The sequence below is a fragment of the Anastrepha ludens genome, chromosome 4, assembly GCF_028408465.1.
Source record: "Anastrepha ludens isolate Willacy chromosome 4, idAnaLude1.1, whole genome shotgun sequence".
Taxonomy (NCBI): domain Eukaryota; kingdom Metazoa; phylum Arthropoda; class Insecta; order Diptera; family Tephritidae; genus Anastrepha; species Anastrepha ludens.
In genome coordinates this window covers 57,846,204-57,872,027 of record NC_071500.1, presented here as the reverse complement: position 1 = coordinate 57,872,027, position 25,824 = coordinate 57,846,204, and the positions used below count along the sequence as shown (strand labels likewise).

General features: G+C 39.0%; 1 protein-coding gene across 1 annotated transcript; it reads left to right on the top strand.

The window, feature by feature from the left end:
• Positions 1-4,354: 4,354 nt before the first annotated feature.
• LOC128861843 (uncharacterized protein DDB_G0292186-like) lies at positions 4,355-18,492 on the top strand. Its single transcript, XM_054100219.1, has 3 exons — positions 4,355-4,553; positions 5,142-5,398; positions 16,920-18,492. Exon 3 carries the CDS (start codon positions 17,584-17,586, stop codon positions 18,490-18,492), a length of 909 nt encoding a protein of 302 aa, XP_053956194.1. The 5' UTR covers positions 4,355-4,553; positions 5,142-5,398; positions 16,920-17,583.
• Positions 18,493-25,824: the final 7,332 nt, after the last annotated feature.

Below are 25,824 nucleotides of genomic sequence, written 5' to 3'. Positions count from 1 at the left end.
ATGATTTTCATATTATTTATTTCTTTATTCTGTTTTTCTATTTGTTTTTGAGTAAATATAAAATACAATATAAATTGAAAATCAGGAAAAAAGAAGATTGTTTTTAAATTTCAAATCAACGCATATGAATAAACAATCGTCTTTTTTCCTAATCATCCATGAATTTTTCGTTTCAATTTATATGTTTTATTAAGCATTGGAGCTTTTTTAACCACTATCCATTTATATTTTTCAAAAAAAAAACGAAAAAAAAAATTTTTTCCACGAACACATAATTTCATTCGGATTTCACATTAAATTCTCAAATTTCGTAAGAAATTATTCACTGTTCCAAAATCTACTCCAAAAAAATTCACAAACAATTTTTACATGTTGCACTTACGTTTTTCCTTATGGCATCCAAGTCAGAAAGAAGTATTGACACATTGTAACTCACACTGTCAATTTGACAGTTCAGTTCCGCCCCAAGCGTTAAAAAAGTAAGCGACATTATGGCTGGTTCAAAAGAACGCTGTACCCGTTGCCAGTGCTCCGAATTACAACCAAACTTTACGAAACCCATTTTCAATACTTACTTAACAATGTGCGTAAGTTTGGTTTAATTCGGTGCAAAGACACGGCGGGTCCACGTTTTGGCATATATTTCGAGACCCTAGTCATCAATAGGTATGAAAATTACCCCGTATTAAAGCACTTATCAACAGCTTTCATTTGATACCCATATTGTACATACACAACCAAAGGTTACCCGGGTCCACGTTTTGACCTATATCTCGAGACCCCAGTCACGGAGTGGCATGAAAAATACTCTGTAATAAAGCATTCACCAACAGCTTTCATTTGATACCCATATTGTATATACACGTCCGAAGGTTACCCAGGTCCACGTTTTGACCTATATCTCGAGCCCTATTTCCAAAATAAAATATAATCCATGTTACTCGTGGATGATGTAGCTTTCGAATGGTGAAAGAATTTTTAAAATCGGTCCAGTAGTTTTTGAGCCTATTCATTACAAACAAACAAAGTTTTCCTCTTTATAATATTAGTATAGGTGTATATCTAACAGGTGTGGGAAGCTAGCTACCAGCAGCTGTTTAGTGTAAATCTTGTCTTTCGAAACAAATCATTGTAAATCTTCGTTCACATTAGGGTTGTTTTTTAGTCACTTCGTATCAGAAGCTTATCATTTCATTTGCTTCGGTACTCCTCGTAGATATTATATTAAAAGGCCCACTAATCTTCCATGGAAGCTTATATCCGAACACTTTTAAGTTTGCCCCATTCAATAGGACCCACGTAATAAATGGTTGATGGATAAAGTGTGGCTTCCGCACTTCGAGATAGAATTGACATATTCAATTGCCTGCCTTTCTTATATAGTTTATACAAAACTATATATATATATTTAATTGGCGCGTCCACCCTTTTTGGGTGTTTGGCCTACCTCCTCCTCCTATTTGTGGTGTGCGTCTTGATGTTGTTCCACAAATGGAGGGACCTACAGTTTCAAGCCGACTCCGAACGGCAGATATTTGTATGAGGAGCTTTTTCATGGCAGAAATACACTCGGAGGTTTGCCATTGCCTGCTGAGGGGCTAGCTATTAGAAACAACTTTTTTTTAATTTTTGATCTTTCACTGAGATTCGAACCGACGTTCTCTCTCTGAATTGCGAATGGTAGTCACGCACCAACCCATTCGGCCACGGCGGCCGCCAATTACATGACCTTATAAAATGTGATACCTGAAGGAAGATTATGACAGGACTTCCATGATAAAGAATTGAAGATATGCAAGCTTGTTTGATATCAACCACCTCTGGAGAGGATCTGTTCAATTCTAGCAGATCAGGAGTGTCAATGACTATCAATACTCATCTTCAAACATAGAACATCTAGTCCATTACTCCGAGCACACGAACTTATGCCAAAATAATACGTGGTATCGTTTTACTACGCAGTGGCCTAAAAAAATTATCTTTGACACAGCTCCAGTAGTTCACAACTTTCGACCGAATCCAATAGTGTATGCTTTGCGTAGCAAGCAAAGTCAGTTTGGTGGCGAGTGTTAGTGGTGACATTCCGACAAATCCCGTTGAAATGCTATCCAGAATCTGAGTTCATCGAAGTATGTACTTCAGGTTTAGATGTAAACACTTTTTTTCCCGCGGATGGGATGCTCTTATGAGTACTGCTATACGGGCATGGCAGCATGCACGGACCTGTAGCCTCACAGCCGCCGAACTGTCAAAAAGGTATTAACTCACCTCGAAGGCTCTATGTTATTGTTGACGCCTATGAAATTCTGCGCGTTTTAGATCGTTACGAATGTATATTATATATACGCAGATTCTCTTCAGGTTATAAGCTAATTTCAGTATAAAATCTACAATATTTTCTCCGCTTAAAAATTTGAAGGTTTCGGGAGCATGGTGTGGTCATTGTAACTAGATGTTATCAATATCTTCTTCCCTCTCCGTGAAGGTTTGGCAATTTGGTAAATCGTCATCGGCAAATCTATGGAGGTTTTTTCAAAATACCCCATGCCCTGGAAGGAATTGGGTTGGGTGGTAGTTTGCGCCCACATTGTTCCTTTCTAGACACGTCGTAAATATAGATATTAGCCCTTGGGTCCATCTACTCTTGGGTGACCTGTTCCCCCGGTCCTGCCAATGGGCGATCGAACGACGCATTTCCTCTGTTGCAATTGCTTTACACGTTGCTGATGGGATAGCCATACATATGTATAAATATACTGACTTCATTTCTTCTGCCAAAATGCCTATCGGAAGTAATCCTGAAATGGCGAAGAGTGCCTCATTGAAAATTGTTCGGAAGCTGCAGATAGTTCGCACAGCACAGCGCTTAGTCGATAGACGGCCATTCGTTTTTTTGCACCGCTATTTATATTTAGTATCCCCGCAAAACTAATCGGCTATGCAAGATGACGTTGCTCAATACGAGCTGCGCCGTCAGAATTGGGAAGGACCTATCCGAGCCGTTTGATACCAAACGAGGTTTCAGACAGGGTGACTCGCTGTCGTGTGCCCTCGACGATGACAACATCCGATAAAGCGACACTTGGAGTGTTTGAGAGAAAGATTCTGCGCAAGATTTTTGGACCTTTGTGCGTTGGCGAATATCACTGGCGATGGGTCATGTTGACGGAATGGATACAAACACTCCGGCTCTGAAAGTATTCGATGCGGTACCAGATGGTGGTAGCAGAGGAAAAGGAAGGTCTCCTCTGTGTAGGAAAGATCAGGTGAAGAAGGACATGGCTTTACAAGAAAAAAATTATTGAAAGACAATCATTTTTTCGGACCTCTGACTACTCCTAACCCCTTATAATCCTAATTACAATTGAATCGTTCTAATATTATTGACAAGTTCTGGGTATTTCTACATAAGTACCTACATAGGTACATACATTTCCCATTTATTGCAACAAATGTGTACGTAAGTTGTTATGCATACTCAACATGTGGAGAAGTACATTTCACAAAATTCTACAATACATTACGCCTCTCATTTACAATTTGGTTACTCATCGTTGTTAATCGTCTTAGTTGGTGGTGTTGTGGTTTTTGCCGGCCAACATTTATGTACATATTGTTGCTATTTTCGTAATGCTTTAACTTTTATTCCTTACATATACTAAAAATAAGATGCAACATTTATTTTTTTTATTTCGTTTGAATACAATTTATGTTGTAAGTTATTTTTAGTCGCTCGAGAGCAGGCGTAGAGCAGGCGTAGACAATAACAGCTAGACGCAACGAAATCACAATAAAACAAACAAAAATTGCTATGCAGAAGTAGAAAACTTAAAGAGCAAAACAAAAAAAAAAAAAAATAATAATAAAACAACAGCAACAACATTATATCGCGAAAATGACGCTTTCGAAATTCACATTTTCGAAATGAAAATACTTTTTTCGCTTTCGAGGCGCACTGTCACCGGCTTGTCGCGTCAAACAAATACCGCAGACGTCCGCCGGCTGCCATCAAGTACGTGTAGGTACTATACTTAAAAATAAAAGTAGTCGAAATAAATTTTAACACTACAAATTATTTATAAAGTACGCGTGATTTTGCGGCGACGTGGCCGGGTTATCTTTGGACTGCAAAGGGAACTGCATAGGATTGTGAGGGGCCCGTTAGGAGACATACATTATACTTATATATAGTATATGCATATACACGCACATACCTACGTACATGTATGCGTTAGAGACAGTAGAAATGTGATGGGTAAAGATGAGCACAAATTTGGCTGGTTGGCTGGCAGACTGTGCCAACGGCAGGTCTACAGTTTGGGTGCTAGTTGGCGTTTTCAGTTGAATACGGCGGTCGTTTAGGCAAGTAACGCGAAAGTCTAAGCACAATTTTTGAACGTATAGAAGATATGAAAAGCGGAAATTAGTTTTGTGGAATGAATGATGCAAAAAATTGAAAAATAAAAACCGTCGAATTTCAAAATTTGTATTAAAAAAATTAGTACTGTAAATCCGAATATACTCGTAACGAAGCTGTCCTTGTTACAAAGAAAGTAAAGAAAACAAATAAAATATGCCTGTAAAAAATTGAACTACTTAGGCACACACAGATTTACGCGCCAAATACATTTGTTGATACCTTTCGAAAATCTGTCATTGCAGGCTGATCGCGTTCGCTATCGCTAAGTGACCGCGTGGAATTTTACGCTTTAATTCAAATTCGCAATACTTGTCCGAAATCGCGTTTTGCAGATCATTTGCCCTGATATGAAGAACTCAGTGATTTAGTGTCCCATGTTGTGAATTAGTTTTCCCTCGCTCTTAAAGTAGTTTTGTTTCATTTCCTTCTTACCTTTCCAATCTTTTTATTACACAAACTGAAAATCATCAAGGTGAAGTTTCCTTACCTCGTTATCAATCCCCCTCTATTCCGCTCTGAAATCCACCCTTCTATGTGCATACATACTTCCCTCTAGCCGCTATCAGTCGTTCGCGTATTTTTAGTGCGTTTTAGCTCCGGAATGTTTGTAGCGCGTCAGGCCAATGCCTGCTTAATTATCAAATATTCAGCATTTTCTTTTTCTACTTTTACAACTCACTACATATATCCCAATTTTTTTGTTTATGTTTTGATTTCGCAGAAATCTCTTTTATTTTAGTGACTATGAAAATCTGTTCACGTTAAAGTATTTTAGTGTCTATTTCTGTGTGCAAATTCTAAAAATTCGAAAAGAATTCAACATAGTGTGCGTTAAAAATAAACTCCGTGGAATGTGTCTTCGGTAGCAGGCTATTTGTGTGTTAAGTTTTTCTTAAAAAAAATTTAATGAAGTATTTGAAAATTTCGTAACAAAAGCAAAAGTATTTCCCACATGCTCTACAAAAGTGAAAGTTGTAAGTAAGTATTGCAGTATTCATTAAAGGCATATTAAGTGTTTCAGAATATCAAAATGACCTTGAACATTTTTGCGAAGTTTGATAAGAAAGTGATTAGACAAATTAGATTAAACAGGAATTTATCAGCAAAAATGTCCTAGTATTGTATATTTTGAGCATATTGAAAGATTACAGAAAGCTCATATTTTTAAAATGATCGGGGCGAGGCGGTCTAATTTGGACAACAGGAAATTCAAATTTAACAGCGCACGCCTAGATAAAGTCAGAATAATATTAATTTTGATCTAACCAGAAGCCAAGATGACCTTGAAGCACTTGCTTCTTCTTATTCTTAATTGGCGCGATACCCGCTTACGGATCGTTTCTTGAAAGACTGCCTGATTATATATATATATTTTCCACGAAGAAGTGGATACTAGGTGGGAATATGAAAGCTTTATTAGGTGACAAGCGGAATCGAAGAATTATAGATTTTTCGGCACAGGGTTTTTAAGTGAAAGGAACAGAATATGACAGACCTTTTAACGACTCTGGTTGATAATCTGTACTAGTTAAGAAGTTTCTGCAAAGTTGGTCCAGGTTTACTGAGGCTAGCTCTCCCCTTTCCCCCTGTTCCCCTTTTATTTCAACCAACTTATTAGCAGTTTTCATAGGTCAACATGTCGATAACACTTTCGTGAGCGGCTCTTGGGTGAGTGCAATGACTTCTGCCTCCTACAGATGGCTTTTGAAATAGTATTGCTGTCCTTTGCAAAAAATACCAATATATTTCCGGCAAGTTTCCTGCAATCCTTCCGTTGCTTCAAATGAACCAACTTTCAGGATTCCTCACCAATCGCATTTGTAGGCGAAGACTTGCATACAGATTACCATTTCGAATAAGACCAAATATATCCTATAATTAGAGGTGAGATCTTCTTACACTTGCCGTTGGCGCATACTAATGGTTAGCACCGGACAATAGTGTCACATTAGATAAATTATCCACAGTCTCCATGGAATAGGGATAGATTTTGCTAGTTAACCTGCGCTGAGATACCTTTGGTAGGCACCAGGAAAAATGGTGCACTGATGAGTTTCAGCAGGCATTATTGGCGTCATTTTCCATTGTCTCTATTCGCGACACGTACTAAGTATCACGACGAGTATGCCAACGTACTATGTTATAATCCATTTATAAATGAAACTTTCACGTATTTTTCGCCATACATATATTATATATATATATATATATATATATATATATATATATATATATATATATAATTGTCGCGTACACCCTTTTTGGGTGTTTGGCCGAGCTCCTCCTCCTATTTGTGGCGTGCGTCTTGATGTTTTTCCATAAATGGAGGGACCTACAGTTTCAAGCCGACTCCAAACGGCAGATATTTTTATGAGGATCTTTTTCATGGCAGAAATACACTCGGAGGTTTGCCATTGCCTGCCGAGGGGCGACAGCTATTAGAAAAATGTTTTTCTTAATTTTGGTGTTTCACCGAGATTCGAACCAAAGTTCTCTCTGTGAATTCCGAATGGTAATCACGCACCAACCCATTCGGCTAGGGCGGCCGCCATGGTTCTGTTAACTGACATGGTTCTGTTAAAAATTTGGATGCAAAGGCAAAAGGTGGAATAAGTAGGCCAACATTTACGTAAAAATAGTAAACTGGAGAAAAGACTGTTAGCCATTTTTCTTTTCACAGGTTCAACGATTTTCAATCTTGTTTCGTTCAATACAGATTTCACCTTAAGAAATAAATAGAGAAGTAGTGGATTGCTTGCGGGATGTTAACCTTTACTCCAATAGCACTTCGGATATTAGGCTGCTGAGCTCATTGTTGGTGCTTTCGAAATTAGTCGGGAAATACCTGACTTCTATTTCGATATCAAGCTCTTTTGGATTCCTGGTCATTGAGTCGTAGCGGGGCATAACTGGGCCGGTGAGCTAGATAGACAGGGATCCCTCGAGATGTTTTACCTGCAAAATGAGGGCCTATGGAAAAAAGGATGATGTTCTTGGAAAGATAGACTTCACGTCAACTAAGCAAGAGCTGGGTTAGTAGGCAAACATGCAAAGCCGAACGATCCTTTTGAGCAGGGGTAGATCGAAGGTGCCCTAGAGAACTTCTAGAGCTATCGAATTTTGTGGTTATTCTTACCGAACATTATCCGTTAGGTATCCATGCGGTAAGAATCGGTATTGCTTGAAGTCTGAAGTGGAATCATCTCAGCACTCAGGATAAGATTCAGATATCTTGGCTTTCACTTTTTGGAAAGGGTATGGTAAATTAAGATATCACACACCTGATGAATTCCATTATTGGTTAACGCAATTTTAATAAGCCACCGTTTTGTCGACTTCTTCTTTTAATCAAAAGTCCTCCTCATTATTTCTCTTTGTTCTGCTCTTTTCCTTTCTGTTCTCCTTTGTACGGTATCACAAAACAAAACAAATTACTTTATTCTTGAACAACGTTGGGAAATATTACAAACTTATTTTCAAAGTTAATGTTGTGTAGCCCAAATAGTTTCTTATTGAAAATCAAAATCATCTTTTCTGGTCATTTTTATTTCGGCGGCTATGATAACAAGCAAAGGTGCCGCATCTGGGGAATAGAAAACCCGCTCGTAAACGTCGGGAGGCCAATGCATTATCAGAAAATTCTTTGAAAATGTTGTTGAAAACGTCATTTCGGTCAAAGGTGAGCGCTACAGAGGCATGATAAACAATTTTTTATGACCAAATTTTTTCATCTCCGAACTGCGACTTGGCGCCCTTAAGGTGAATATCGAGTGTTTCATTCGTGACATGGAGCCAGTAATCGTCACATTGATGACCGTTATTGTTTTTTAATTTTTAAAAATAAAACTTTGGATGGACTACCCTGTATAGCAAATGTACATACATACATATATCAATGCAACGAATATGTACTACGCTCGACATAGTATGTATGCATGTATGTGTGTACATAAATTACAATGCACTGTATTCCCGACAACGTTATAATCTCCGAAAATGCGCTACGGAAGAAAGATTTGCCTTTTCGCTGCACAGATATGCAGTTAAAATAGCAACAATAATTGCTAATCATTAATTTAAATTTGAGAAAAATACTCCTCAAAGTATGGGTACATGCAAGTATATGTATATGTGTGTGTATGCATGTATGCTAATGCAGAGTATGCACGCTCCAACCGTTGTATCAACATGAACATGTTGGATAATCGGTTATAGATTGTACTTATGTATATGTATAGTATGGTTGTACAACCGAGTTCCATGTTGGTCCAATCGTTGTATGGAAATTAAAAAGCTTAAATTTGATGGGCCAAGTTAACGGTTGTGCAATGAGTGGTTACGTGTACACGTAGATCGTATAAGGTAAGGTTAGGTAATCTGGCTAATCTGGTTGATCCGAATAGATTTCACATAGACCACAAGAGTTTCGTAGTGCTACCAGTGTTGTAGGAATCGTGTTGGACATAGTTCGTGATACGTAATATATTTTGGCGAGTTTAATAAACAGTTTAAACTTTTGTCAGCAAGATTTAAAGATTTAAAGTACACCGATCCCAGGCAGTTGTAACGAGTTCTGCTTATAGCAGAGCGGTGGAAAATGGAAGTGTTCTAACGTGCCCCTTTCTTCTTCGCATAAGTTACACGCATCGTTCTGGACCAATCCCATTTTAGCTGCGCGCTATGGAGTGAAACAATGTCCCGCCAGTACTTCAACCAATATTTTACATTCCTTTCTTGGGAGTAATAAAATAAGGTTGGTTGTTTTCATGTTGCAAGTGACTTCCCATGAGGCTTCCCACAGATACTGTGCTTCCAGAGTTAGTTCCTCATCTAGTTCCGACGCACTCATCCTAGGCAAGCGGATGCCTGCCTAGCTCCTCTCTCTTTTTCTTCCAATCCCTTGTGTCCTGGTATCCAGTAAATTGCCACCTGTGTATGTAGTCTCACAGAACTCGTCCATTTTGAATCTACAGTGCTGCACGCATTCCGAGCTAATATAGTTATTACAGCTATTATTGCTTTAATAGCAGTTTGACTATCGATGAAGATGTTTGGTCAAGTGTCGAGGGGAGTAAATTCCAACTCCAATTTAGCTGCCTTAGTTACAGTATAGATCTCAGCTAGAAATCTTGTATTGTGATTGTAACGTACAACTAACTTTGTTTTTACATTTTTCTTTTTAAATAAATAAAATAAAACAACCCATTCGGCTACGATGGCCGTCCCTAATAGCGGACGCCCTTCGGCGCGCAATGGCATAGAAGTGTACATATTTCTGACATGAAAAAGTTCCTGATAAAAAATATCTGCCGTATGCTCCTTCATTTGTGAAAAAAAAGTTCTTTATACTAAACAGTCATCCAACTCGTTGCTACAACGGCTGTAGCGTGTATACTCTGCATAAGAATGCCTGCGAAACGGCAGGACGCTTGTAAGTGGATGTATTCATACATGTACGTACATATATACAAAATGATCACAATGTTGATAAACAAATTCCGCTGCGACTCAGTTATGGTGCTATGCACCAGCAAAGGGATTCGTTGTTCTCTCAGTTTGGCAACTGAACTAAGTACACACAAACGACAATGTTGGCTGAAGTTACAATGCTGCTCTATGCAGACAAGATTTTTAATAATGCATAACGAATCAGTGATGATCGCTAGCATGGTGTGGTATGGCATGCTACGATGAAAACAACAATAAATTCGTACTAGTGTAGTGTGTTGGTAGGAAAAAAGTTTTGAAAAATGCTTCTGGCGGCTTTAATGCCAGACAATTGTTCAACAATTGTTTTTGTTATACCCGCGCTCATTTGTACACAAGGGTATTATATTTTTGTTCAAATAAGTATAAAGGAATCAATATAGATATACACACATACTTACATACATACTTATACACTTAGTATATGGATATACATACATACATATGTCCCGAAATGCTCAGTATAACGGGAGGAGTGCATTCAGCCATGACCGTGTGTCCGTCTGTCCGTGCGCACGATAACTCCAGCAAAAATTTATACATACATACATACATTGCAAGGAAACTTGGTACTCACATGACTTACTCTTTGTATAAGGTATATATGTATGTATGTAGTTTGGAAAATGGACTGGATAACTACGCGCACCTCGATTATAACGGTCATTTTCAAAAGAGAAAAAAATGAAATCTCTGTTATAAATAAAGCAAAATCACTCATATTTGGTACATTTGAAGGATCAAATAAAAATAAATAAGATGCAGAAAAATGTTGGCAAATGAGCGGCGCTACACCAATTTTTGTGTAAATCCTTGTATCTCAATAATGTAAAGTAAAGCTGGCTCAAACTTATCACACGTATTACCTTATTATTTATTATCACCTTATTTACATCCGTCCAAACTAAATTTTAGGTAAATGTGCGTGGGTATAAAAAGTCGTCTTTCTTTAACGGAAAAAATGTTTGTTGTTATATTGCGGTTCGTTCACGCTCCCTGAGATAATGTGCTGGCGAATTTTTCCTTGCCATTTAAACACTTTATAGTATAGGTTGTTTATGCTTTACCTACATGTTTTAAAAAATACAAAGTTGCAGCTAAAACATGAATGTCGCCAAAAAACAAAAACAAAGTAGGGGCGTGCGGTTGGTTGTTTTGTCTTAATTTAGTGTAGGAAATCTCACAATGGGCACTCAAGCGCCCTTAGAAAGTTTGAGCTCATCCCCCCGTCGACGGATCAGTGTGTACCCTCGCTTAGTCCAAGCAGAATTTTTTCCAGCCATATTTCATCAGAGCAGGAGTGGACCGGGGGCAACACCTGGGGACAGGACCTGGTTAACCTGTCCACGAATAGCTCGAAGTTGGATAGTAGGTTTGGAAGAGGAGTATTCTACAAAGAGCTCCCCATCACACTAAAACTCAGGTTACCGGATCACTGCAGTGTGTTCCAAGCAGAGGTCGACGCAATCTTGCGTTGTAACTGTTAAGGAGGTAAATATTTACTCAGATGGCTAAGCGGCAATTAGGGCCCTAAGCTCTATTATGGTACATTCGAAACTGATCAGGGAATGCCTAGTCTCACTTTCGATTGCATCAGAATTCTTCAACATAAGGATAATCTGGGCACCCGGTCATAGTGACATTGCTGGAAACTGCGAAGCCGACGAGCTGGCCAGACAAGGGTACAGGTCCCCGTGTGCCCGTGAAAGGATAGAATCGGGATCCCCTTGACAACCAGCACTCTACTCCTGGAAGGATGGGCTTTGCACCAACTCAACGAGCGCTAGGCAAGTACACGAATGTGTAAGGTCACGAAATCCTTCTGACCACGTTTGGATCGGAGGCGTTTGAGGGATTTTCTGAGGATGACAAAATCGCAGGTCTCAAATTTTGTGGGCATCCTCACGGGGCACTATTCACGGGGCATACATGCCGTGAGACTAGGAATTACTTCGAGTCGTTTTTGCGTCAGCTGTATGGAGGATGAGGTGGAATTAAGGGATTAAGACTTAAGCTTCTTGGTTCTCACTTCTTTTCTGCGCTTGCTGACATAGCAGGTCTTGTAGATGGCGGTAGTGTAGATGGGGTACGTAGTATTTGAACTGGTGTTAGAAGATCAACATTGCCTTCAAATTAAGGGCATAACAGATGAAAGTTTCGACAAGATTAAATTTCTTTTCGAAATTCAAGATTCAAATTTCTTCGTAAGTAAAATGGCTATTAGAAGAAAGAGTTTAAATAACGTTTCACTGAATTGTTGTGAGTTATTTCAGTGTGTGTTGCATGCTGCCAAGAATGGAGCTCCTGCAGTGCCATAAATTACAGTGCAGACATCTTAATCTTTACCCGTTCCTCTGATGTATCTCTCAAAACAATATGTTACAAAGGCTTGTCTTTAGGATGTACAATCATTAGGCAATACACCTGTTCCATGGCTCCAGAAAACACAAATTCATATATAGTTTCCAAATGGTAAAATGTCATTCCGCATATTTGGAGGCACTAGCAATTTATCGTTATCCGCCGCTGCTCTAGCAAGATCCATCGAATACTACTCGTAACTTTGCCGTCGTGCTACTTGATTTTACCATTGCGTGGTGAGGCATGTGATATATAGATTTGTACTTACAGTTCCCCCATGTGTCCGAGTTCAATGTATTCATGAATGAACTTCATATATGTAAATTTCTCTGAGGTATGAATTGACACTAAAACGACATTTCATGGCGTAAAACCAATTTCGAGCTATTGTTCGCGACTTTCCCATCGCCCACCGACCGCAAGGACAGCACCCTAGATATTCGGTCAGGCGATGCCGAGGTCACAAAATTAAACATCTAAATGTTTATGTTTTGCGTACCAAGATTTTTGGCATTCAAACCTGCCGAACTATCATGGGGGACAACTTTTGGCAAATGATATAGACAATTTGACATTCAGCATAGTAAATGACAACGCCTCCATCAGGATAGAGGGTAACTGCAGCAGCTTGCCTGACCTAACAATTGCTAGTGCTTGTTTGATCAATATCATAACCTGGCGACCTATGATATCTCTTGCATCAGACTATTTGCCCTTTATTGTCTCGATGGAAAAACCTGTCGATTTTGTTTCCGTGAATCCCCGTTCCCTCATTAACTTTAACAAAGCTTATGGAGCCGACTTCGCGAGTTTACCGAGGACACCTTTGTCGCTCTTCCCATCCCTTCGAATGGACATTCCGCAGGACGCCCAGCGCTGCTGCGGCTCGCTTCATTCCGAATCCAAGTATCCGGGACATATATTACATTCTAATTTCCCAGCCGTTCTAGCAAACGAGCGTGATCACCGACGCCAGGCCGATCCCGGGGATCCCCTAAAAAGGGATCTCAATTTGGAGATTCGCAACTGGTTAATAAGCGGGCGAAATGGCCTGAGTCCCTTAATACCTGCAACTTCATCTCTGATGTGAGTAGACTCTGGTTCACCGAAAGAGAAGTCATTGGGATGTTAAGACGCAAAATAGCGGTGGCTAATTGATGAATATTGTCATGAAATATTTTCTTCCCAACTTCGAGCGTTGCTACGCATAGCATTTAGCACCTTCTTGTTGAAATTACTGCTCCAAACTTTGGCTACATCGTTCTATGCCGAATACCATTGATGGTAAGGATGTTTCCTTGCACATATCAAAGCAGTAAAGGTCTGAGATGATGCCTTGTAGAAATAAGAGGTATCATAAATCAAAGTATGATGCACCAAACGATAGAACAAGTTTCTCCTAATAGCGTTCGCCCTTCGGCAGGCAATGACCAACCTCCGAATGTATTTCTGCCATGAAAAAGCTTAATAATTTCTACATTCTATATATATATGTACATATATTTTGGATGCCATTGTGAACTTTGACAGCTGCTGAAACATCACAATTGAGAAAACTTTAATGTACTATATCTCGGGAACCGCACCACAGTGCACTTGCTATCTTTCACTTTTACTGTTGTCACTGTAGTAATTTTGTCCTGCCCGTTTCTGCAACCATTTTCTTTTTTCGATTGGAATCGCTCGCTTATTTACTTTAATGCTACATGTGTTGTATTTTTATTAATTTAATACATTTTTTGTTACTTTTCTGCATTGCTAATTCTTGATATATTTTTTATTTTGACGCGGTACTTTCGGTAGCAATATTTACATTTGGGACTCTTCTTATGTTTTTCATTTTCAGTTATATTTTCTTTCTCTGTTCCACAAATATGTACATACATATGTACGTATATGTATTTGCATTTGTATATGCACGCACGTTAGGGGATTCGCTGCGTAGCAGATCGTTTGGACGCATATCTTTTGTGAGCATATTTTTGTGCATTTCTTGGCTTCGCGTTGCACAATGTCTTAGGAGATTAAGATTTATGGTTATGGTTATGTTTTCTGTTGCCGTCTTTGGCAGCATTATAATCGGTAATGCGGGGAGATTTAATGAAATGACGAATTTATTCTTCTAGAACACGAGACAGGGGGAAGGAAATAAATTAATAAAAATTTAAACAAAGCCACGGAATGCAAGCAAAAATTTGTTTAGTGTTGTATACAAATTTATTTTAAGAGTTAGGTTCACAATTTTCTCTTCCCAGCAATGGATTTTTATCTGGTGTCTAAATTTCCTTGCCAACTCTTTCCGTAATCATATTTCGAACCTAAGCATAATGTGCAATATATTCAAAGTAAATGAAATAACTAATGGAGTTAAGTAGAAGCATTGAAATCCAGAAACTTTCAAAATCATGATCTTTGTTATCTCGTGGGCATCTCTCATTCGGAATAATGATCTTCTATGGTTTTAACCAAATTACGATAAGGACGCAAATATGGCTTGAGGACCACGGACTGGAACTCGGCAAACATAATTAGTGACCCAAAAAAGTAGTGAAATACTTAGGTATTCTAGGTATTCAATTTGACTGCAGGCTTATTTTCTGGCGCCAGATGCGGCAGCAAAGGACACTGAACCGAGTGGCAGATGGACGGCGAATCTTGTTCCATCAATAGGCAAATGGTCCAAAGAAACCTCGAGGAAGTGAATTACTTTCTAACTCAGTTCCTCTCGGGCCACTGATACTTTCGTAGATACCTATACCGGTATGGGCATGGTAAGCGATCCCAAGTGCACATACATATGTACCTGTACTGTGAAGCGTTCAAGGTAAGAGATGCTCTGATTGGCAGATTGGCAACATCGCCCCGAGTAACACAATCAGCAAAATGTTCAAGCGCGATGATAGCTGGATCGCGGTAAAGAAATACATTGAGAAGGTACTATGGAAAAAAGATGGACCTCGACACAGTGCAACAAAGGGAGGCCGCACAGAGATAGACACAAGAAGACGAAAGCGGGCTACAAATATGGTATGGGGGAATAGAATTGGCCCTTTATGGATGGCTAATTCTAATGGATGCCCGAAGTAATACCGAAAGTAGTCCCGGGAAAGGGTATATCCCAGAAGGCGAAGAGGGATAGTTTTAGTGGTCACACCACTTGACGCAGACGACGGTAGTTATAAGTGCGAAGGCATTTTAAACCCACCTCACCCAAAAAAAAATCTTCGATGGCATACCAAAGATTCTCGTTGGGTTTTAGAGCGAAATGAACCTGATTAGGCAAATGTTGAAATCCCTCTCTCTGATATTTTCACTGAGAAGTTCTCTTATATGGATGATATTAATTTCTTTCTTGTAGTTGATACTTACTTGCGTTTATAGATAAGTCCGAAGTTAGAAAACTACCACTGGCCTTTTTGCTAACTACCCATGTAACCAAAATTGGAACACACTTTAGCCTTACATTGGCTCTTCTTCTGTCCAATAACACTCCATTACCACAATCTTCGAACGTGAGGTGATTGATGCGTGATGCTCGTGGTAATTTTGGCCCTAACTATTTTTTCTCCTGTCCCACTAATGATACCAGCATTTTGGAAATGATTATGAAAGTTGATTCGCTCAATTAATCGATCTTACCTTCAACTGCTGTTGGGTCCGTGCTCTTCTTACATACCAGGTACTGTTATGGTTTTTAAAATATTTCTAATGACTTTTTTACTGAATCCAACTTTTACACTAATATCCATTCTCTTTCCACCGCTACGAATTCAATTCGCCATCATGTCTTAGTCAATCCATCTAATCTTTTATGATATTTAATTTGATGCTAACTTAACCGTAAATCTAGATCGGACACATTCAGCGCAATTCAAATTTGTATTTCTTCACTAATTTGGTTTTATATATAAGAATGACAAGCTCCGTGGTGGCTGAGCGATACCAAATCCCTTTGATTAAATCAAATCCAACAATGCGGCTCATCTCGGCAGATGAGGATCTGTTAAAGCAACTTGATCTTTGCTCTGTTCTCTTTTGGAGGGAAAAGGTTCCTGAAAGTTCACATCAAAAGCTTGGCTAGCTTACATTTAGTTCGTAGCTCTCCCAATATGTTTTTGGACGTTAATCTCTCAGTTTAGCTTAAACAAAGTTAAATTACAGTTCTGACGTTTTCAGAATTTTGGGCAAAGCGTTTGTCTGGCTGATGGCGCTTATGATGCTATATTATTTGCGATTATAGCGTTGGTCAATTGATCTTTCCGCATAAAGTTCCACACTCCCGGCCCTCGCAGCCACATTTTCTTTGGTGTGCAACATGGGGGCCGTGAATGTTGTTTTCTATCAGACTAGGCTCACTAACCTTTTGCACGAGCTTGTGTATAGCACGCGCCATATTTGCTTAATTTTAGTCACGGTAAAGTGATTAATTTTGCTCCGCGGATGTGTAATAATGACTGACAGTTAAGGTCTCCAATATGTAGCCTAAGATTAACGAATAAATTATGATTTGGCTTGAGTCAGATCTTAAGTTTCGTATTTCTTATTCAATCATAAGTTATATGTTATGTAATCATATGTTGTTTCCTATTGAAATTACATAAAAAATATTAAGTAATATACGGATTTTTCTTTTCTTTTTACATAATTCCAGATATCCTCGCTGTACCTTTGAAAATGTGTTCCAACACCGTGGCTTAACAAAAGAAATGTCTGAAGAGAAAAAAGGAGTAAAAAATTATGGTAGAATCGGTAAATCTAAATTGTTGAAAAGCAAAAGGGTTGGCTGTAATCATGGACTACCAGAAAGGTGAGGTCGCGCGCAATCAATATCTACTAGTTATTTGTAATAAGACTGCAAGTATTTAAATACCTTAAAAGGAAGAAGGTAATCATAATAACTAATATATAAAAGAATCAAATGCACCTAGAGAATGCTGCGTGTTTGAGTGTGGCCTGCAGTAGGTGTGTTTATAATAATCGAAGAAGCGTAAGTGAGGTACGAGTGCGCCTCTTCCGGCGGTAATCGATACACTGTGGCCCCCACGCATGCAGCCAAAGGCGCCGCGGGGGCCCACCCATCATTGGTAGCGCTGAGTGTCTTGCTCTTTTTGGCAACAACAACAATTCTGGTGGGGTTGGTGCCAGCCCTCGCGGTGTCCTCAATCCAAAGGCAAATTATTGCGAACCGAATTGGCAATAGTACAAGGAGCAATAGTAATAACTACAAAAGCAACAACAACAACGTCATAAGTAGTGCTTCAGGCGAAATATCTGCAACGGATGCAGCATCTTTATGGCCGTTTTTTACATGGCCGATGACACAAGCCGGTATTGCAAGAACACCGATAACAACAACTAAAGCTTCAACACACGTATCCGACAATACGGCATTGTTTATAAATTTATGTGCTAACAGCAGCAGCAGTTGTGGTAATACAAATAACAACAAAAGAAATAACAATAATAACAAAATAAGCAACAAAAGCGGCGAAAGGAAGAGCAAATATTTGACATGGTACAAAATAGTGACCGAGCGAAGCAACGACAACAACAACAGCGACCATTATATATACAAAGGCAGCAGCGGTTACGGCAACGACTATTACAACTACAACAACGAACAAAACCGTGCGACTACGAAGCGCGACGAACAAATTGGAAACGTAGACGGAAACGGAAGCGTACTGTTAGTGCATACGGGAAATGCCAATAAAAATAGAATAAGAAAAAGCAAAAAAAGTTTCTACAGTGTAAATAAAATTGTGTTAGCAACGAATGGTCGCACCGTTAGTAGGCGTCGTGTAAATAAAAGTGTTGTAAATAGTGTAAATAATAAGAGCAGTGGCAGAAGCCAAAGTTTTCAAGTGAAAAGAGCTATTGCAAAAGGCGACGATTTTTCACATGCTACAAGCATTAAAATCGATGGCCAAGTTGAATTTAGTAAAAAAGCGTTAAATATCAATGGAAGTGCCAGTTTTTCGAAAAGCTCAAAAAATAATTCTGAACGTTTTTTTAATAATCAATTCCCTCTAATATTTTCAAATGGTTTCTCCTCACGTGCGCAAATTCTAACACGCCACGAAAAGCAATTGCAAGCAAAGAATAACAGTACAACAATAAGAACGGCAACGGAAAGGACAACATCCACACATTTCGATTATATTGTGATTACCGATTACAATCGACCACGAAAGCGCACTTTTTGGCAGAAATACGGTGAGTAGGTAATGAATGCACCTTGCTTTTAATTAATTATAATATATATTTTGATTGAATTACGAAAACATTCAATACTTGTCATTTCTAGCGTGCTGCATTGGTACGATTAACATACATATGTTTTGGATTTCAGGTTAAACAGTCAAACATATCGATAGAGTTTCCTGCTTTGAGAGTTAAAGTTTACTACAGCATTGAAGTTTAATTCTAATTACTTGCTTTTAGGCTCCACTGAAAACCTATCGAATATTACAATGAAAAAATTGATGGAAAATCAATGTGCGAAGTTTCAACTTTTGCATTATTTTCTTACATACATATAATCGTCGAAGCTTGAGCCTTTCAAGTATGTTTTTCTTTTATTCGTCGTTACTTACTGTGGTACAACTGGTTCAATGCGTCCATATATATTTACAGAACATTGTTATCAGATCTTCCAAGTGAAGATAAAGTCTTCAAAAAAAAAAAAGTCACTTAAACTGGGGGGAAATCTGTTTTTTTACAAGAGCTATCTTTAGATTTGAAGATTTTAATATAAAAAATTAAATTTTTCAAATTATATTTGCTATACAGAACCGAAACACATTTTATTTATGAAAAACAATAATAAGTTCAAGAATTCACCTGATTACACAAGTATTTTCACTTGTATTTTTATAACGATAGTATTATTCGAACAAAAGATAGACAAAAAATTGCAGGTAACTGCAAAAATATATATATTCGATAGCCTATATAAACGTACATAGTGGGCAAAAAGTAAGGTGAATTTATTTGTCAAACTTCGCGGGATTAAAATTTCGCTCTAGTTATTTTTTCATGAGTTGGCAGCACTGTTAATAACATCTGTCAGTTATCAGTAATATATTTACGCTTGTGTTTACCAAACAACCAAGAGTGCATTTTTCGATTTTTACAATGTCAAGTGCCATCAAATTTTGTTTGCGGAATGAAATTTCGGCTGCGGAAATGTTTAGCATGTTGCCGAAGGCATTTGGTGATTCGACCATGTCGCAGAAAAATGTTTATAAGTGGTACAAAGACTTCAAAGAGGGTCGAGAACGTGTTCATGACTTGGAGCGCTCCGGACGACCATCGACGTCAACAGATGACCAACACGTCAATAAAGTGAAGGAGTTAGTGCTCAAAAATCGTCGGTTGACTGTTAAAGACCTTACTGATATGATCGGAATATCGGAAGGATCTGTGAAAACCATTTTGAAAGACCATTTGGGCCTACGGAAAGTCAAATCTCGTTTGGTACCGAAAACTCTCAATTTCTTGGAAAAAAGTCGTCGGGGTGATGTGTGTGAAACAATACTTTCAAACTATCAGGACAAGCTCAAATGCATCATTACGGGAGATGAGACTTGGATTTATGCTTACGACCCTGAAACAACCAACCAATTAAGCGAATATCGTGCTAAAGGCGAGGCCAGACCGAAAAGAGCACGTCAAAGTCGTTCAAAAATAAAGGTCATGATGACGTTTTTTTCGATTTTCGGGGTGTGGTGCACTATGCATTCCTTCCACCTGGCCAAACTGTTAATAAGGAATACTCGTATTACTTGAGCGTTATGCGTCGTTTACGTGAAGCAAATCGTCTAAAAATACCAGAATTATGGGCCAACAACTCTTGGTTTTTGCATCACGATAATGCACCGTCTCACACTGCACTCGTTCTTCGTGACCATTTCGCCAAAAACTTCACGCATATCGTTCCGCAACCACCGTATTCGTCTGATTTGGCTCCGTGTGACTTCTGGCTATTCCCTAAACTCAAGAGACCCCTCCGAGGAACGCGTTTCGAGTCGATTGAGGAGATAAAAGCTGAATCGAAGAAGGTGCTGATGGCTATACCGGAAATGGACTATTTGGCATGTTTCGGGGATTGGAAAAATCGTTGGCATAAGTGTATTTCATCGAGAGGGAATTATTTTGAACGGGATGACATTGATTTATAAGTATGAATAAAGATTTTTCATTTTACAACCAAATTCACCTTACTTTTTGCCTTTTAATTTAATCTTTGTTCTCATTTAAATCTATATCATGTCACTCTATGCTTTGGACTTATGTTGTGGTTGTTGTTCTAGCAGGTCATCAAACCCTGGCAGTGTGATGTAGTCACCGATCCAGATTGTCTGTCTCATCTAACGGTGGGCCTAGGAAACCTGCTGTTTTAACGGATTGCGTCCAAAAGAAGAGGGGTGTCATGTGAGTGGGTTTACGGGGTTATCTGAATAGGCACTTAGTATCGCGCGAGGTACCTTCACATGCCGGACATATATTGAGTATGTCGGGGTCAATTCTGGATAGGTACGAGTTTAACCTGCTACAATATCATGAGCGTTATTATACTAAAGAAACGCGGGTCTCTCGAGGGAGCTGAAGCTCATCGTCTGCGATGGGTGTTGGAGGAAGTATGAATTCATATATGAATGATGAAGTTAGTTATAGAGAATTTAGTTTGTACATTTAAACTTAGAAACCAAAATTACGCAAACAAATCGCAAATATCGCTCCATAATTTTTATCTTCCCAACCACAAGTTTGGCGCCAATTTTGACCGACAATATTAAGTCGAAAACATATTCATCCTACTTTCATAAACATCTCACTTTTGCAAGTGCAAAAAGTGAAGAAAAGAAAAATTCGTAGCCAACTATTACTAACTATCAAAAAAAAAAAACAGAAATCTTCAAGTGCTGTCAGATATCTTCACAATGAAGATTTTTTGTATGGAGTTTTATTTTGTTTTTATTACAGGGTCCGGCACTCGAAGTGTAACCAATTCAAAAGGTCATAAATTTAGTTTGGAAAATTACTTTTATTCAATTCAAAGTAAAAAATATGTGAAAATAATACAAAATTAAGAATCAATTTACCTTTGCTCGATATGACCACCTTTTGTCTTGACTATGACCTTGAGACGGTCGAGAAACGAATCGCAAGCTGCTCGAATGTGACTTGCAGGTATTTTGGCCCACTCGAGCTTTGTGAGACGGTTCTGTTGAAACGTTCGTGGTCTGCCCCCGAAATCTTTGTTTGCTCACGACTTCAAAGTAACGTCCTGAATACTTTCCCCATAATATTTCGCATTTACCCTGACGCCAGGCTCGATGAAAATGACTGGAGAGCGCCCATCTGCAGTTACAGCGGCGTTACAGCGGCCCAAACCATTACCTGTGGCGGGTGCTGCCTCCTGGGGGCCAGTCGATGACTCAAATTCTCGTATGAACGGTGGGTCAAATAAACCCTATCATTTTGGGAGTTTAAGAATTGCTCAATTTGAACCATTTTCTCGTCAGAAAACCCAATGTTTGGAAATTGACCGCTTTCGGCCAAGCGAAGCAACTCGTTAGCTCTCTTAAGTCTGCCTTGTTGCTGCTATGGTGTGAGATCATACGCCTTTTAGATCTTGTAAGGCTTGACTTTGAGATCATTTTTCAGTATGCAGTGAATGCTACAGTAGATATTTCAAGTTTTTTTGCCATTTGATTGGCACTTCGTCGGGGATTTCGCTTAAGTCGTTTCTTCTCTTTTTGAACCATTTCACGTGACGTTGCAGTCTTTTGATGACCGCCTCCATGACGTTTCGCGATGATACCAGTATCATTGTAACGAGCAATGATGCGACAAACAATAACTTTATTTATTTTAAGGTGCTCGAGCTCACGAACAATCGCTGGTTATGATTTTCCAGCCAGATATAATGCAATCACACTATTACCTTTGAAGTCCATTACTGATTTTCTTTTTTCGCATTTACTTTCGGCAAAATACTTCCGCGCGCTTGTAAACAATATTCTAGACTGTCATTTAGCCAACTAACATCTAGCTGATGCCCGTGCGGTCCCTGTATATTCATGTTAAGTTTTTTATGATTGTTTATGAAAACCTTTTTACTTTGAAGATAAATCTTCAATTCTGGCAACGCTACTAGGGAGCCTGGCCTTGCAACCAACAGAGGTCTCGATCGCAACCAGGGACATGCAAAGTCGCACGTTCGGTCCAAAATTCAAAATATCTGATGTGGTGTTGCAGAAAAGTACATACACAAACTTATATACTTATATAGTTTTGATGGATTTAAATTTCGCAACAGAATAGTTGGGACGTTATTTAAAAAAAAAAAATTGTGTGATAGCAGTCCAGGCGTGTTAAGAGTGTTTAAAAACACGTTAGACGGCATCGAATGTATCGTCTAAAATAGGGCACGTGCTGGAGGGGACGCGAAATGTGAGCATTGATTCCATTGTTCATAAACTGAAAGCCAGCTAGAAAACCATTCGGACTCATATCATGCATGGATGGTTTCAAGAAGAACCTCGAACTATGTGTATATGAGTGCCGTACAAACTGATGCAAAACACATTTGAACCGAACAAATTAACCGAAGTCGATGCATTTCTGAAGGGGATGGTAACTGACGATGAAAGATTAGCCACATACGAGAAAAAGAGAGTGAAAAGCTTGAGACCTAGTCGTAGTGGGCCGGTCGTGATGTTCCGAAAGCCCGTATTAACAGCAACGGAGTTTTCGGCCAATATGGACGAGGACTTCTGGAATCGCAAAACTATGTAATTTCTTGCAAAATGCTCAATAGTTATTATCAAACTAAACGGCAAATAATTGATTTAAACTTGATAATCCTTATTTCATTATTTTTATCGGTCAAATAAAGCGTAGTAATAGGAAAACTTGCCCTCGGCAGGCAATGGCAAACCACCGAGTGTATTTCTACCATAAAAAAGCTCCTCATAAAAATATCTGCCGTTCGGAGTCGGCTTGAAACTGTAGGTCCATCCATTTGTGGAACAACATCAAGACGCACGCCAAAAATAGGAGGAGGAGCTCGGCTAGACACCCAAAAGGGGTGTACGCGGGTGACCTATTTTTTCAGAAAATATCCATTAAGCGCGTTATATAATGTTAACGATATATATGCACATATGTGTAGCAAAAGCGTGATCGGCAGGCAATGGCAAACCACCGAGTGTATTTCTACCATAAAAAAGCTCCTCATAAAAATATCTGCCGTTCGGAGTCGGCTTGAAACTGTAGGTCCATCCATTTGTGGAACAACATCAAGACGCACGCCAAAAATAGGAGGAGGAGCTCGGCTAGACACCCAAAAGGGGTGTACGCGGGTGACCTATTTTTTCAGAAAATATCCATTAAGCGCGTTATATAATGTTAACGATATATATGCACATATGTGTAGCAAAAGCGTGATCAAATTCGGCGTTAACTGTCTGTCTATGTCTTTTCATCTTAATTTAATTATCTGATGCCAATTAACACTTTAACACCGGTGAATATCATATCCACCTTTTGGCCTGCCAGGAATTTTGTTTGCCAGTAACTTTATCAGCTCCTCCATAAAGTGCTTATTGCGCTTATACACTCATTTATGTATTTATACATACATCCCATCTCATGCACTCACTTTTATGTTCTTAGGTACAAATGTATGTGCCTAAGGCCAGTCCGCAAAATTACTTTATTACAGCAGAGCGTCAAAAAGTTTTATAACCACAATAAAAACAAAAAAAAAAAAAAAAAAACAGAAAGTAGCCAACAAAAACGCTGCTCAGAGAATGGAGAGTCACACCACTATTTTCTCTAATAAAATAAAATTACCTTCAACCCAACTGACTCACGGCTAAGAGTTTATTGGGTGTATTTCATGGCAGTTATTCAGTGGATTGAGTGAACAGCTTGTTATAAGGTTAGTTGATGTCCGGTGACTGGTCAACGCGCGCGCAGTCATGTTTAATTATTCAAATCCATGTCAAGTCTCGAGATAATTGCATGCATAGGCAATGTCTGCAATATGTACCGTACACCTATACATTCATACCCACATATTTATACATATGAGCTCCACATATGATATGCAAAAGCTACTTGACCATCAACGTCATTGCCACTACCACGCCTACTCCCATGACTGCTCGATCACAGTATTCACCATACTCGTCCATAGCAGCTGCCATCACGTTTACATCGGCATGCTGTCATCACCTTTTACTCAATTCTTCCCTAAGAGACAGCAGTCACTGAAAAGCTGCGCTGACACACATACAAACACGTTAATACACAAATAAGATAGACAAGTTTGTGTCGGTTAACGGTATCCCCTGGCGCAACATGAAACTACTCCTACACTCTTTCAAATGGCGGCCTGTCAAAATCGGCGAGACAGTCAGAAACTATATGGAGGTGGTTTGGTGGACTGACAAATAGTCAGGCAAGCGAAGAGGCAATGAAATGTGCATAGACTCACACATATATATGTGTGCACATACATACATGCATATGTGTGGGTGTAATCATGAGAGAATAAAGCACTTGTCTATGAACTTTCCCAGTCAGCGGCAGTACGTGGTACATGTGTTGCTGCTGACAGACGTTAATGTTGTTGCATGCAGAGTTTATTGCTGCTGCCGCTGTTGTAGTTACTGTTGTTGTTTCTCTACTGCCAATTGCATTGCCAGAAAATTGTGATTTTACTTTGGCTCAGTAGTATTCGTTAATCGTTCGGTTTCCTTGTTTTGGCTACTTTCATCGTTGTTGGTGTTGGCAAGTCTGTTTTGTGTTTTTATTGCTTTTATTTTTATCGCTGCAGTTGAATTGCAGACGTGGGCTCCAACAGCGTCAGACTGTCTGGGCTGTTACGCTCCACAAAAACAAAAAAATGCTGGTTAGCACGCTATGTCGCACAGTGAGACAATTTCATAAAATAACTAAATATCGGTAATAAATACGTGTACGTGGGTTTGGCTATTAAATAATGAGACTAAACCTGTAAGCATTTCCTTAAGTTTTCATATATGTTTACTTATTATCATCCTTAAAATACACCTCTCCACCTAAAGGGCTTCTTCTGTTAGAACCATCAGGTTACGTGACGTGTTTTCTTTCATTGCTTCAACTGACTCAAGCTTTGTTCTTTTTACTGCCCACTTCTCCTGAATAAACAGGAGTAACTCACTTGGCACAAAATCCGTCGGTTGACCGGATGGATGGTTTTACACTGGGATGCTGTACTTTACCAGAAATCTTTGGCTGGCAATGTGGATTGCACCAGCGCATTGGCTTGGTAGGGAACCAATTACTTGTTCTTCTAAAAAAAATAAAACGGCGAAGTAATGAAAAAAACAGCTCTCATGCGAACAAATGTTACGGCTATACTCGTTTATTTACTGAAGCGAGAGGTGTTGTTTTCGAAAGAGAAGGCTTCAGCTGGTGGTTGCATGAGAACTTCCTAAATTGCACTTCTCTAACAGTCCCAGCGCAAATATTGGGGGATGTGAGTTATTTGTACCCAG